This window comes from Lissotriton vulgaris, unplaced genomic scaffold, assembly GCF_964263255.1.
Source record: "Lissotriton vulgaris unplaced genomic scaffold, aLisVul1.2 SCAFFOLD_1227, whole genome shotgun sequence".
Taxonomy (NCBI): Eukaryota; Metazoa; Chordata; class Amphibia; order Caudata; family Salamandridae; genus Lissotriton; species Lissotriton vulgaris.
Window position 1 is genome coordinate 478,134 of NW_028248634.1, and position 16,218 is coordinate 494,351.

Consider the following 16,218-nt stretch of genomic DNA (forward strand, 5'->3'; position numbering starts at 1 on the left):
CATTTCTGTGAAATGCACGGGGCAATTTGTTGATAAAAGTGTATGTATCTCTGCAGTTGTCCTTGCAACTTGGAGATCATACGTCTCTTTTGATGACGTGATGGGCACTGTTGTCTGTAAAAGCACAGACTTCATTCTGCTTAAAGTATCAATTCGTATAGAAGAGATATTCAAAGGAGGCCAAATTGGAGCCACTGAGTCAGGATTGAACAGGATTGAAGCCTAGATCTCCGTATTACAGGTAGCACTTCTCTATTTATTAACACAGAAGGAGACGTAGTATCATCTCAAGCAAAGAACCGCCTCTCATTCTGAGAGAAGGCACACTGGGGAAAAAGGTTCCCTCTAATCGTACCACCTGCGTCAGACTCCCTTCTGAAAGCAGTCATGCTATTGAGATTTGACCCCTCTATTGCCAAATAAACTAGTCTCCTTGCTGACATCATAAATTATCTTTATAGTTTAGGAAATAAATCACACTTGAGATCTCCTTCTTTACAATCAGCAGTCAAATATCATGAATTCAAATAAATGTGTTGTTTTATTATATATCAAAAACACACAATTCTTATTAATATGTACAATCTAATCATCATTGTGTATATTTCATAGCATCATGATTGTTCTTGCTGTATCATAATTTATTTCATGTTATTGTTAAAGTAAATCGAGTTTGCTCCTGGTACACACCTCTGTAGTTTGGTTTTTGAAGGCTCTTGGATGTCCATACATGGGTGGTGTTTGGATGTTTAGTTATGTAGCAATAATTCAGATTGATAAAGTATTGGGTTTCAAATGTATTATACCACTAATGGCTAAACAAACTACTTGTTCCTAAATATAAATTGTCCGGTTTAGAACTTGTAGCTGTTAACATCAAAGTAAAGTGAGTTTGACCCTGGAGCAAACCCCTGTAGTGTGTTATGTATAGGATGGGTGTGCTGAAGAGCAGTCTTTTTGCTGTTCCTCAATGGCTGCGTGGTGGTGGTGGTGATCGCCGGCAGCAGAAATAACATACCGGACTCAGCACTTTGTTAAAATGAACTCGGTGGAAAGCATTAGTTTCAACTATCTTTTAGCTACCGAAGATATATCCTTTCTTCTGATATGCATGTTATATCGGTGAATTCCAGCCATTAAGCAAGGATGGGCTATGAGAACACTGTGTATTTGGCAGCTCCAGTAAAACAAAAGCACATTACAGATGATTCAGAATGCTACGATCTATCTTATTTGTGGTCGGAGGACGCCCCAACGGCATCACAAAGTTTCACTGCTTGCTCACGAGGCAGCACACACATTTTATGTCCTTTCATTCACGGGCAGTTTATAAAACAAGAGTTTCTTTTTACTTGTAAAAACAAACTTGAATATCATTTGTGACAAAAATCATTATCTTTTGTGTTCCTTTACTACTGAATCCAGATTTATTTTCCAGTGCCAAGGTTCAAGAAATGTAAAGCAGCGAGTCGATGGTTCTGGACTCTAAGAGCTGGAATTCTTTACTGCTCAAGATTCAATCTGTACCTAACCGTCAAGAAACCTACTAAACTTTTTAACAGCTCTCTTTCAGATATCGCCATCATGCATGGATTCTGTCCTTTAAACAGTTAGGATTTGGTTGGGTGATTCTCTGTAATTAAAAAAAGTGTAAAATATATTATTATAAAATTAATCTGACGGAGAATAATTTATATAGCCAGTGGTGAGCCAGCAAATTTCCCAAGGATCCTGCTTGATATTGGACACCTCTGGGGAACTGCCACTATGGTGGGTGCATTTACAGATGCATGTGATGATTGAAATGAGTATCATTTGTCCCGCTTCATGGCTTCGGAGGTACATGTTGTGCACTGCAAGCATTACCTCTCAGAGTTACATGTCATATTTTCTTACTTTGACTTATTGCACCTTTGCACGTTGTTCTCTAGCTGCTGTCTTTGAAGAGGTTGTTGCACAAAAAGACCAAACACAAAAATCAGCTACAAATACTCTCCAGTCTGTGCTTGTTAAACTTATTCAAGTGTGTTGTGTTTATAGGTTTTATCACTAATCCCTGTCGTTAACTGACAATCCTTACCACAGCTTTCTTCCAAATCCACTGCAATGGTATAGGTTCTCTCCTGTATGTGTTTGCTGATGTCTTCGTAGAATTGATAATCGACTAAAGCTCTTCGCACATTCAGTGCACTTGAATGGCTTTTCACTTAAATGCGTTCGCTGATGATTCCTTAATGTTGAAGGGTCACTAAAACTACTTCCACATTCACTGCAGTGGTAGGGTCTTTCACCTGTATGTGTTCTTTGATGTCTTTGTAGGTCTAATAATTGACTAAAGCACTTCACACACTCACTGCACTTGAATGTTTTTTCCCCTGTGTGTGTTCGTTGATGTTTCCTTAATGTCGAGGAATGACTAAAACTATTTCCACATTCATTGCAATCATATGGTTTTTCCCCTGTGTGTGTTCGCTGGTGGCTCCGTAGGTTTGATAACTTATTGAACCTCTTCATACATTCACTGCACTGTAATGGCTTTTCCCCTGTGTGTCTTCGCTGATGAATCCTGAGAGTTGAGGAATCACTAAAACTACTTCCACATTCATTGCAATGGTATGGTTTTTCCCCAGTGTGTGTTCGATTATGTTTTTGTAGGTCTGATGACCCACTAAAGCTCTTTACACATTCACTGCACTGGAATGGCTTTTCCCCTGTGTGTCTTCGCTGATGAATCCTAAGAGCTGAGGAAACACTAAAACTACTTCCACATTCATTGCAATGGTATGGTTTTTCCCCAGTGTGTGTTCGTTTATGTTTTTGTAGGTCCAATAACCAACTAAAGCTCTTCACACATTCACTGCAATGGTATGGTTTTTCTCCTGTGTGTGTTCGCAAATGTGTTTGTAGATTTGATAAGTGACTGAAGTTCTTCAAACATTCACTGCAATGGTATGGTTTTTCACCTGTGTGTGTTTGCTGATGTCTTTGAAGATTTGATAACTGACTGAATTTCTTCATACATTCATTGCAATGGTATGGTTTTTCTCCTGTGTGTGTTCGCTGATGTCTTTGAAGATTTGATAACCGACTAAAGCTCCTCACACATTCAGTGCACTGGTATGGTTTTTCCCCCACACATTCAGTGCACTGGTATGGTTTTTCCCCTGTATGTGTCCGCTGATGATCTTTTAGGAGTGATAACTGACTAATGTTCTTCACACATTCATTGCAATTGCACGTTGCTTCTCCTGTGTGTGTTTGCTGATGATTCTTTAGTAGGGATGACAAACTAAAGCTTTCGCTTTCTTTCTTGGTTAGTGGCTCTGGGTTATGTTTACAATTGTCTTCATCCCATGACTGTGTTTCCTGAAGGGCTAACATGGTTTATAAAGCACTTGTGTTATTTTCACATTCCCTGTATGTGTGTGGTATTTTGGATGCTTGATTTCAGATTTCACAATGAAATTCAAGACTCACCAACTACATATATTACAATTGTGGCAAGTAAAGCTTCGCTGTAGGTGGTTATGTTTTTAGATTGCGGAATGGTTTCGCATGTTTACGAGTGAAGATTAGTCTTCTTTCTCATCGATGCAAATGGGAACAGTCTGTTGTAGATCAGAGACCCTCTCTTTCCTTTACCCTTCACATGTCTGGCTCCACTCCATTGTGCTTTTGTCTTGCTCTTGTGTTTTGGCCAGAAAGAGTTTACAATACACCTAACACAATGAATGATGGTCTGCCATCATTAGAGGAAGCAGAGCAATGCTGTATCCACCGCATACCGAACACCTGATCAAAGCTGGTGGTCGATGCCTTTTCATAGCTTGGTTGTCAGTGTTGTTGCCTTAATTTTCTAGAGGTCGTTTCTTAGTCCTGTTGCATGGATGTGCACAGCTCAAACTCTTCCATCAACTGAATTGCTCTGGACTGCTTCTTCCAGGATCTATCAGTTTATGCTCAGGTTCCTCAGTTTCTGACTGTGTAGATTTGTTCCTGAATATTGGAGCTCATTTTTTCTAATCGCTTTTTTTCAGATTTGCACATTTACTGTCATTATTCACGATCATTTGTGCATTGAAGGCTGGTCTCCTATTGGATGTAAAGAGATTTAAAATCAATGAATGGAAATGTAAGAGAATGTGAATACACAATATTTAACTAGTTGTAAAAGACATCTCTTCTTTACCATTTTTTGAAGTTACCATGAGATATTTCACCATACACAGCTATTTAACTAAATCTTCTATTGCAAATGTCACTCTTACTTACTTCGGAAAAGGAAGTGATTTTCCAGTGTTCACAGGGTAACTTAGTCCACAAAGAGCACACATGGAGTGCCTACTTGCTAGAAGTATAGCTTTAGGAAGATGCACACGGTCAAGATTTCATTTAAACAAGAAGGGATTGTGGAATAAGAGATGGATCAGGATGTGCTGCTGTCACTTCAATTTCAGGAAGTGTATAAGAACAGTAACCCTTTCAAGAACTATATGACAAAGAAAACGCCTCAGGAAGTATATAATAAAGGCAATGCTTCAGGAAGTATATAACAAATGCAGCTCCATTCACACTCTTCTTGACAATACTTTCCAGTTCACACTGGATCAGCAGAAGTTCCAACTCCTGTCTTTACTTTTCTGTTTGTTGAGTTATCTTTGCTACTTACCTGGAGTTGGTTCAAGCATTTGTTGGAAGATTGCAGCATTTTTTATAGAGATTCCATCACAACCAGTAATATACCTGCAATATCTATGCTGCCAATACGTGTCTGCTTTTTGTCTTTTCTACCTTACCATGGTATCTGACTTAATGTCTTCCGTGTGGTGCCAGCATGCTACTCTGTGGGTGTTGGGCCGTTGGCAGAGTGGGGCAAGATGTCCATTGCTTGAGGGTGAGTGCCGCATTTACACCTTTGGGCATTTCTTACATTCAGCTTTACCTCACTGTTTATCACCTTCCATACTTCCTTATGCCTGCGTACTCCCTCAACAGGGTTCATTGACATTTAAAGCAGGGAAGTGACTCGATGCACACAGCAGCCATCAGGCAATGGTCTGATAGTCAAAAGGCCATGGTTGGCAGTACAAGGATCACAAGTGTCATTAAAGAAGTTCCCCTGGGGCATATACACGGAGGAAGTGCAGTACAAACCGAGGAGGCGAACATGTAGTTACAAGCTCCTTTTTTGGGTTAGTTTCAGGTCTTTACTGGGCTGGGTATTGGTGTGCACTGTATCTTATTACCGAGGCTCATAAGGGTACTTGCTGCAAGGGTGTTACCAATTTGACCCTTTACAAGAGGCTAGCAGAGCCTTAGAAAGCACAACACCTGGAAGCTGCCTGCCTTGAGGTAGAGGTGAGGGTCCAGGTGTCGGGCAATATCCGCAAAGGACATAAAAGAATTCTAAAAATCACCCTGCTTCTCAGGCGTACCCACAACAGATCCAAGGTGCACTTGCTATCAGTCCACCCTCTCAAACTCAGATTCCCTTTCCAGCGCCTCTGGGACTACAGCTGCTTCTAGGCCCCCTTGCTGTAATTGTAGTTTTCTCTGCTACAACATGGGTTGCAGACTTGAAGATTGATTTGGAGTTTTGCAAAATGGTTATTGCATCACAAATGTGACAGATATACCACTCCACCTTTCTACAATTGTCACAGGATATAATGCACTTCTAATATGGCGGACGTGATACCTGTCATGCATGTGATGGAGTAACCTGTCCGCCAAAATCTAAATGAGACCCTTGGTGAACATTGTGTTCAATGTCTTCTAAGTGTCAAAGCAAGCACAGACCACCACCTGACTCTCCTCCCCCGCATGAGCTAGTCACTGGTAGCTCAATTTAGATGCCAATACCTTAGAGCAGAACCAAACTAAGTGCAGAATTCAGCCCTGAGGCCTTATGTAATGAAATGTATCTAAATCTCTCTGAACTGACCAACACTTGCAGACTCCTCTCTAAACAGGTTGCCCAAAGGGAGGTGATGCGTACCTCCATGGCCTTAACCTACACCATACCGTAGCCCAGCGACCGAGTCCTAATCCGCAACATTCATCGCCAGTGGAGAAAAGGCACGTTTGAACGGCCCTTCAAAGTTGTCTTTTCAACTCCCACAGCTGTCAAGGTCGAAGGGAAAGTCATAGTACCACTTGTGAGATATTCTCTTAGACCCATCACTACCATCACGGAGTCACCAGAAAAGACTCTTCCCAATATGAACTATGAACACTTTGGGAACAGAAGCACCCGTAGGGCTTACCCCTGGACTTTGCGAACTTTGAAGATAGGAGTGCCCATAGAGCTCCCCACCCTGGATTTGACATCGAATCTGTTTCACCTTGCAGGAACAGGTCAAGTTTCAGCAAAGGACACCAGGTAAAGTGGTCCGGAGTGTGTCTCAGGATCTATCCCATTTAACCTACAACTTCACTGCACACAATGATTACATATTTCTCTATCACACAATACCTGGTATCAACACATTATCTAAGTGGGGAGCAACGCATCTACCCAACTCCTGCTATGTTTGCTAAGAGATAACCCATGCAATAGGTTCAGCTTTGTGCCTCATACACTTATACCTATAACGAATAAAAGCCAAACTCCACCCTAACACCACAGCACCACAGAAAGTCACAGGGAACCTAACCAAGTACAATATCATACCAAAGTCCTTTACATCCCGACACAGCAGGATGATGTGCAGTCCCAGTTAAACAAACTAAAAAAAAATAGGAGCACAAATGGTTTTGGAACACAGGGCCTGAAACAGAGCCCCCCACAAGGGCTTCTTGGAACTCACCAAGACATCCGCCCAGTGCATTAAAGTGTCAGCAGTAGTACCCCAATATTCAGTTAACCTGCAGAGCCATCAATTTGGGGAATAAAATTGGGGGCGGGTTGAATGACACTTGTCTGACCCAATCCCAAGACACCTGGAACTCAGAGGCAGGAAGATATACATGATTAGAGGGTAATGGGAAGCTCATAGTGGTCAGGAAACTACCAGCGTATTCCTTGTGTTTTCAGGGGGAGGGGATGATACCTATAGAGGTGAACAGCAATTTAGAGTACAACCTGTAATAAGGATATGTAGTGGGGTACCACTACCTTGATGGACTACTACTGGCAACACAGCCACCACACCAAGCTCATACCAGACTGGTGAGGGATCTGCTCACTGGTCACCCTCTACACGCCAAAATTGGTCATACCCAGTGAAGGTCTTTTTGCACTTCATCACCCCATCAGCAAAGGCACCATGCTTCTACACAAATATGCAAAACAAGGTCAGCTGAGTGCTTTGGTTGGGACTGATTCAAGGACATTGCTGAAAAGTTCTGGGTCTTCACCAATGCACAAATAGGTGTAGGTTCAATCCCCTTCTTCACCGTCAAACCAAGGCCAACACTCGGTGGCTGCAGATCATGAAATGAATGAAATGAAAATCATTTTTATTGAGCGCTAACAGCTGCCCTGAGGCGTCCAGGCGCTAAAACTACCATCAGTGCTCTGAAAAAAAGAAGAGGGGTGAGGCAACTCTATTGATTAAAAAGAAAGGTTTTAAGCTTCTTGCGAAAGCTCAGTAGGTTAGAGTCTGCTCTAAGATGAAGTGGTAAGGTGTTCCATATTTTCGGGGCTTTATATGCGAAGGATCGACCTCCGGCCCTCGCTCTGTGAATCCTTGGGATTTGGGCTAGGAAGGCGTGTGAAGATCGGAGAGCTTTGGTGGGTTCGTATGGCGATACCAAGGAGTGGTTGATCTCTGGGCCTGATTTCCAGTAGGCCTGATGTGCAATGCACAGAGATTTAAATTTAACTCTCTCTTTAATGGGGAGCCAGTGAAATGCTCTTATGCCAGGTTGTATTGAAATTCTTCGGGGGGTGCCAAGTAAGGTGCGAGCTGCACAATTCTGAGTGCGTTGTAGTTTTTGAAGGGTGTACTCCGGCGCCCCAAGGTACAGAGCATTGTTACAATCTAGGCGAGATTGAATTAAGCCTTGTATGACTATCTGTCTGGCCTCAAAGGGGAGAAGTGGAAGGATTTTTTTTACCATCCTTAGGAGGCCAAAACAGGTCGCAGAGACTTTGGTTGCCTGCATGTCGAAGGTCAGCGATTTATCTATCCACACCCCCAGGCTTTTGATGTTATCTCTAGGGGTGAGGGCTGTGCCCATGCTCAGAGGCCATGACAACTCCAAGGTGGAAAGAGTTGGAGGGCCTAGGAGCATTAGCTCAGTTTTATCACCGTTGAGCTTCAGACATGATTTAGTCATCCAGCTCTTGACGTGCTCGAGACAAGTTGTTAGGTTGGACTGCGGTAGTGGGTTATTCCTTTGTGCGAGAGAGATCACTAGCTGGGTATCATCCGCATCATCAGGTGGGAACTGCTGAAAATGATGAACATCACTGAAAATGGCCAAAACGCAAAGACAAAATGCGTGCCATCTGCCTCATTGGGATGTAGAACCGGTATGTGTTGGACTTAACACCATAACGGAAGGGGGCGTATGCGCCAGCATAGGTACAGTGTGCTGTACCTTCATCCTCATGAAAAACCTGGACAATGGCACACTGTCAATCGCCTTCCAAACACTGTACAACCTACAGAAGGTCATGATTAAGGAAGGAGGTGCCCCAAACATAGAATGGTTCACAGGTTTGTTTACCTGGGTAGCAAGGTGGCTCGCAGGCCTATGCAAGGCTCGTTACCAGTGGTTGTAATCGTGCTCTTGCGGTGACGCACCCTGCAACTAATATGGGTCTGCGTGAAGAAGGCTATCCTGAGGGGGAATACATCTGATTAGGACACCCAATGCCAAGTAGCGTCCCCTCTTTGGGTACCTTCCTACTTGATTTATGGAGTCTGATACCCAGCATGACTAGATGCTACTTGCTAATGAGAATCAGAGGATGGAGCGACATGCCTGAGGGAGAAGGGTGGGGAAAGGACGAGGGGGGAGAGGGGAGGGTAAGTTTTGTTATTTTAGTGTTCACTGAGGTTGTTATGTATGAGGACTGGAATGGACAATTGAGATGCTGAATTCCCAGCGCAAGGTCATGGAGCGTAGTTCACCTAGGAACTTGGATGGGACTGAAAACTATAGGTCCCCTTTGCGTAGAGGGACATACAAGACGAGAAGCTGGGAATAGCAATATATTCGGCGTAAAGGTGGTCATGTACGCTGACGACACACAATTAGTCGTCTCCATCAACCAGGCCGATCAATCAATGGACAATCTAGTCTCCTGCCTGCGCAACATATCTGTATGGATGGGCGACTCCAGGCTCAAACTCAACGGAGAGAAATCCGAAATCATGCTTCTGGGCAACCCAAACAAACTCCCCAAAACCCTTGCCTGGCCAGCTAGTATGGGCACCCTCCCCATACCAAAACAAGAAATCAAAAGCCTTGGCTTCTAGCTAGACCAGGATCTCAGCTTCAGAGCCCAAGCAAGAAAGACAGCCGGCACTTGCTTTGGGCTCATGCGAGCAGCCCGTAAGATCCTTCCGCTCATCCCCCCCCAGTCTAGGAAAATTCTGATTCAGGGCCTCCTTATATCAAGATTGGACTACGGAAACGCCCTATACCTAGGTGCACCAATAGCTGCCATAAAAAAACTGCAGCATACCCAGAACGCCGCAGCAAGACTACTGACTGGAACACAATCTATATGCTCAGCTAGACCCTCTCTCAAGGCTCTCCACTGGCTTCCCGTCCAAGAACGCATTTCCTTCAAAGCCTTGTGCAATTCCCATAAAATCCTACAAGGCAAGGGCCCACCAATACTGAGAACCCTAATCAAGCCACACAAATCATCCGACAGCTCAGATCGGACACCCTGTTTCTAGCAAGCGTTCCCAGAATAAGGTAAGCTCGTGCTGGCGGTCGCAGCTTTTCTTATAACGCTTCTAAGCTCTGGAACAGCCTCCCCCTTAACATCCGAAAAGAAAACAATCTTCTCTCATTCCGCAGACTGCTGAAAACCTGGTTGTTCCCCCAATAATCCATCCCCAGGAGTACTGTCAAGCTTTTACGATAGCGCTGGGACGCCCGATGGTAGCTACGCGCTCTAGAAATCCTAAATCAAATCAAATCAAATCATGACCAATAACTATGATTGGAGATTAATGTTAACAGCAATGAGATTACCACTCTTCAATCCCACTGTATTGATGCTAATTGAATCGATGTAACTGAATAAAATATGTTTACAAAAGGAAAAGAATTAGTACAACCAATACCAAGGGAAACACTCACACCACAAGCTAGAAACTGGAACCGCCCATGCACAAGACACAGACATAAACAGCCAGAGTAGTAGTTTATAACTCAATTAGGGGGGTGAGGGGATGTAAGATTGAGGTTTTGTTTATAGAAATGGCCCGCTCTTGTTGAGCACACCACAGAACAACTGTTGCCTGTGCTACCTAAATTCACCATATAACTCTAGTTACAGTTCCAGAGTTACCCTTTATCAATTCCACATAGCACGGCTGTCCTCTGTTCATCTCTAGCACTTCATGTGATGGAGACACCAGATATGGAACAAGTATCAACACACCTGGAAGGCTGCAGCAAAAAATCACATATGGCCCCAGGATGTAATACCTGAAGAAACAAGTCTGATGCACACACGAAAATACAACAAAATACAGATCAGAGAGCCTGCATTCTGGCCAAGGATGATGCCAGAGCAGCCGGTAAGTTGCATTCATCACATAAAGCCCAAACAATGCCCAACAAAGCGTTACCCTTGATAACACACACAGCCACCTGGACCACCTCAGAATGTGACTTCCAGTTAGTATTTAGGGTCCCTCCTATCAGAGTGGGATAAATTATCTAATCACAATATTTATGACCCACTGGACTAGTACTTCCTGCCCAAAGTAGGACAAGTTTCACTTTATTGCACCCGCTGTACAGTATAAAGCAAGCCATGTATCTAATGCAAAGTGAATGCCAGCACGCAACTGTAAGAGATGTGGCTGCTATTCCTGGCCATTATTGTTTAATTAAACATAACCTGTTCCTGATTGCTAAGCTTTGCTGTTTCCACATTATCTGTAGTTAAGGAACATCTATTTTTCCTTTCTGATGACATGGATTTACAAGATTTCTTGTTGGGTCCTAGGTCACCACATACTAAAATATTTTGATACGCCACTTACAATGAACTGTGAAGCTGCTGAACGCTTAAGACAAATCGACAGGATTCATTTGTAAAATTCATTGGCTGTTGTGTACAATGGCACGACTGCATCGTCAACTCACATTTATTCTTTGAAAAATATTGTATTGTATGCATTTGATGTTATACTTAATGACACGTCTCTCTTACAGCATGGGTAAAGTCAACTGAGAACGATTATGTATTGAGTGGAAATTGCAGGTTTTAAAATCAAACCGTGTGCCTTGGAAATATCTAAACGCAACAGAATTGTTTTTGCCATATAATTTAACATGCACACAAACACTGATGTCTAAAAAGATGTACGATAACCTGTTCTGTTATTTGGAGTTACTACATCAGTAGTCGGTATTCTGCCTACTGCTAGGCTTGCCTGAATACTTTGTTTGTAAAAAAAACTGCCAGTTCTTCACACCATTTACCTGAGGCCTCTTTGGAGTGAGTGCAGGCAGATGGGGTCATAAAACTCTTAACCATCTGGTATCCTAGTAAGTTTAGGGGTCCAGCTGGGGCACTGTGGGTTAGTTAGTAACCAGGCCAAAATTTCCTGATCATATGTGTGAATCGAATTTCTATATTCTAACGGTTATGTTGTCCAAAATACATAGTCCTAGTTAATTTCAGGGGAAGGATACAGGAAAAGAAGGAATTGTATTTCAAGTCAGTACAAAATAGAAAAAAAACTTTCTTTCAAGCTCAAAAAAGTAACTTGCTACAGGGGTCACACTGAGGGGGCATTCAATAAAGGACTATTAGGTGACAGACAGCAGCACCCATTAAAGTGAGTTGATGACAAGGGTAATGGGCCCCTGTTGGGCTCAATCTAGCAGCAATCACCATTTTGGAAGGGGACACAGATGTTCCTAGGGTCATCCATCCAAATATCATGGGGTCTGTGTTGTTAGTTATCAAACTTTATACTTGAATTCAGCTGTAAGCCATAAAAGCACATGGAATAAAACATATATGAAACATTTGCAATTTACAGTATAAATGTGCAAAGTTCTGTGCAGTAATATAACCCATGAACCAACCTATGAATCCTTGCTCTGAAGCGGGCTCCTACAGCGTAAGGATATAATGCAGTTTGTCTGGGAGTGCCTGGCACCACCCTAGGCTTGAATTAATTGTTGACATAATTGCAAATCCAGATATCCTAAAGCTAAGCAAGCGTGACTACCTGGGCAATAAAATAGGTTAATCACCTGCTAAAAGGGTCAAAAGAATATAAAAACTCTCAAATTGATCCAGATTCCTATTCTCCAACGATCGTACAGCTGCCATGGTCCTCTTCGCCACTATTCATGTTTCTTTGTGGGATACTCAACTCATACCTTATCTTCTACACATTCATCAGTAAATGAGAGAGAGCAAAGATTGAGAACCTGCATGTGTCGTGTCTCAGAAACCTGAGTGCTTCCTTGTGTTCCCTTAGTCCCAATTTCTGACAGAGCGGAATAATCCAACACCTTCTTTGGGACACGTAGATTGGGAAGAAGAAGATAAAGTGCTCAATGGTTTCTTTTTGATCCCCACAGGCCGGGCAAAGCAACTCCTTTGCACATGGTACACACTCCCACTTTGCAGTAAAGGTCCGGGCAGGTAAAGTTCCATACCAAGTAGAGATGCCTGGCTGGAGGAGGCTCTATTTCGGCTAGTCACAATATACTGATAATGCTAGAGTTAGCGATGCAGAAATGGCATCATGTTTCTTCAATGGCTTACAGGCAAACAACTGATCCACTTTAAAATTCTCTGTCTTACTCAGCAGGTCTTTTACAGATTTCAAAGGCATCCCATCCGTGTTAGCTGACATGTTGGTGCCCCACACTTGTATGTGGTTTATGCAATACAGCGCCCGGGTCCCGCATCATACTCTTTCCTTCTAGAGGGCTAGATGTGAGTGTGGGGATCTTCGGTGAAAGTAGGCAGCATATACAAATTGAGCTATCCTTGGCCCCTCAACTCATTCCGTCCCACTGTAAAGTCATAATTGTTTCAGGAGAGCTGTGTCAATGGTTTTTCTGCTGCCATGCAGCCCTGATGGCTTGTGCTTTGTCTGTCTGCTTCACATCTATCAGTCTGTACTTGGTTCCCTAGTGCCATGACACACGTGGTCGCAGAACGACAGCCAGAAAACGTGTTTCTACAGCACCACTGCCCTGGATGATGCTTGTTGATGCTCTGAGGCCAGGTGGGCTGGAAGGAGCTTGTGATTTATGGCCACCTCCAGGCGCCTCGCGCGGATCTTCCAGTCAGGTGTTGCTCCTTTCCTGTCCGAGCTTTCAAAAATAAGGCGATTCGGAACAGCTCAGTGTCATCTTCTTCTTCATTGGTGTTTGAATGATAAAGTTACAGAGCTCAAGTTGTCAGAAAAAGAAGGAATCTGGATTTCACTGAGTTCAGTGGAAAACAGCTCTTACAATGGAAGGGATGCCAAGACCACCCCCCCTTGCCTCTCCCTTCCCCTACCTCCACCACCTACTTCCAGTATATATTTATATATATTTATATATTTGCGTGTTTATATAGCGCTAGAATCACTCCCGGGGGAGTATCTCCGCGCTTCGACCACTGCGAAACCCTTCCTGGCTTCCCTGAGAGATGGTCCCTTAATGGGTATCTCCAGGGTGAGACCAGGCATCCCCGGTGGTCTGGTGGGGCCATTAGTGAAGATGAGGCAAGCTAATGCCCAGAGTTGCCGAGTGTGATCGCTGATCAGAGTGGGCACCGAGGCGAGAGAATTATCGAGTCCGCTGACCCTGGTCCAGAAACCTGCCGCGCCGGGAATCGAACCCTGGTCCCGGGCCGTCCTCTGCTCTCGGGTCTGCCGCCTCTAACCAGTGAGCCACACTACCTCAGTATCAAGTACGGGGAGAAAAAGCAATAGAAATAGTCAGGTTGTCAGGCACATCAGGGACACAGGACAGCCAGCATGTAACAGCAAACAGCCAACCAGACACACACGCCTACATATATATGCCCTTCCCACCCTCAGCCAGCAGCATTCCCCTAAGGAGTGCAAGTGAACACAGTGGTACCCTGACAAATAATCTGCTGCCACCACAGCCAGTCACATCATAGCATTGTCAGAAGGGGAACTATCCGTCCTCAGTGTGACTGGAGAACACTTTGGCCGTTTTTAGTCTCTTGGTAAAGAGTATGGGATCACAGGAGCCTGGATGTGTATTCCACATAGTATTCCAGACATCAAGTCATTAATCAGAGAGGATACAACGGTTGCTATCTGAAAAAGGTGACCTTCACACGGACCGAACCACTTGTAGGAAAAACCCAAATTTATTTTTCCCCTCAGATTTTCATAAACTAAGTGCAGTTCTCATTGGGTCAGAAATTTAAACATTTAGCACAGGGTGTCCTCAAAATACTTGATAGCATTAAAGTGAACTAGCCAAATTATGTCTTTTAATGTTAGCAACAAAGTGAATTACCAGAAGCAAGCAGTCCCAAAGTAAAATGTAGAAGAAAGATTGGAAAATGCTTTGATAATATAGAGATATAGGTCTGTCTAAAAGAAAGAATGGAAATGACAATGAATCTACACTTGAGATTATCATTGACTCCAGCACTTTCAACCTCCATGGAGACCTGCACTTTCACCTAGAGGACTGTAATGACTGAAATTCAAATACCCTCCTCAAAAGCCCTAAGAACTTCGACCTTACTCAGCACATCACCAGACCCACCCACACAGTCGAACACTTCCTGGCCCCTCTCTTCTCCACACTAAACAGCATCAGAGTCCACAAACCAACACCTATCACCTGAACTGACAGCAGCCTTTTGAGTTTCAAGCTCACCATCCTAGATCACAGGAGATCCACCACCTCTGGAAAGGCGGCCGCTGCTGCAAGAACATCTCAGAGAAGGACTGGGCAGCGGCTCTCTCAATACGCCTCCTGAGCACAGCAACAAGCTAGTGGAAGACATCCAAAACTTCAATGAATGGATCACCACCTGCACCAACAACCTGCCCCCCTTTGAGCACAGAAAATAAATCAAGATCACAAAAGCAAGCCAGCTGGTACACAGAAGAACTCAGGATGGCAATGCAGAAATGTAAGCACCTGGAAAGCAAGTGGAGAATGTTCCGAGACACCGCAAACAATGACGTCTTCTAATCTGCCCGGACATGCTTCCGCCAGCATGTCTGAAATCCCAAGTGAACAGCTCACACCCAATGCAATGAAGCCAGCAACAACAGCACCAAATAAATCTTCTTCATAATCAGAGAATTCACGGTGCTGCAGCCACCAGCAGCACCATCTCCCCTTACAGGACCCACTGAAACAATCTCTGTAACTTCTTTTGGAAGGAGATCACAGCAACCTCGCAGCCAGCCTTCCAAACTCAGTTGAAGAATGAACCTTGACCATGTAGAAAGCCATCTCCACAAAGGAGACTGTGGCAACCATGATGACCCTCAGCTCTGGTGCCGCATTAGACCCATGACCCCACCACACGTTGAGCCACCATCAGTGAAGTCCTCACTCCCATCCTGAATGACTCCATCAATGTGGCCCTCTTCCCAGAAATCTGGAAGCAAACAGCTGTCACAGGCATGCAGAGGAAACCCTCTGTGGACCTCACCAAACTCTCCAACTACTGACTAATCACCCTCCAATCATACATGGCCAAAGTCCTAGAGAAAACCATCAAGAAGTGTCTGACCAGCTCCTCAAGGCCACCCAGTCTGGATGCAGGCCCAACCATAGCAAGGAAACAAAGCTTATTGCTACACAATTTGCATGATCCTAGACAGAGGAGAGGGTAAGGCTGTCATCCTATTGAACCTCTTGGCGGTGTGTGACATGGTACCACATCTCATCCTCGTCAGGCGCCTTCACAGGATCGAGATTCAAGGACCTGCATGCAATTGTTCTGCTCCTTCGAGATAAAAAGAACTCCGACAGTCAACCTGACATCAAACTCCTTGGAAACTGGAAATCCCATCTGCGGAGCACCTCAAGGTTCACTCCTCAGCAGAACACTAT

General features: G+C 43.9%; 1 protein-coding gene across 1 annotated transcript in view; it reads right to left on the reverse strand.

Annotated features, from left to right (window-relative positions):
- Positions 1–522: 522 nt before the first annotated feature.
- LOC147663883 (uncharacterized) overlaps positions 523–16,218 on the reverse strand; it is a 113,013-nt gene continuing 97,317 nt past the window's right edge. Inside the window, exon 2 of the mRNA XM_086950129.1 lies at positions 523–4,092. Coding sequence (XP_086806255.1) covers positions 2,077–3,381 — 1,305 coding nt within the window. The 5' untranslated portion in view covers positions 3,382–4,092 and the 3' untranslated portion in view covers positions 523–2,076. The remainder of the gene's footprint in view (positions 4,093–16,218) is intronic.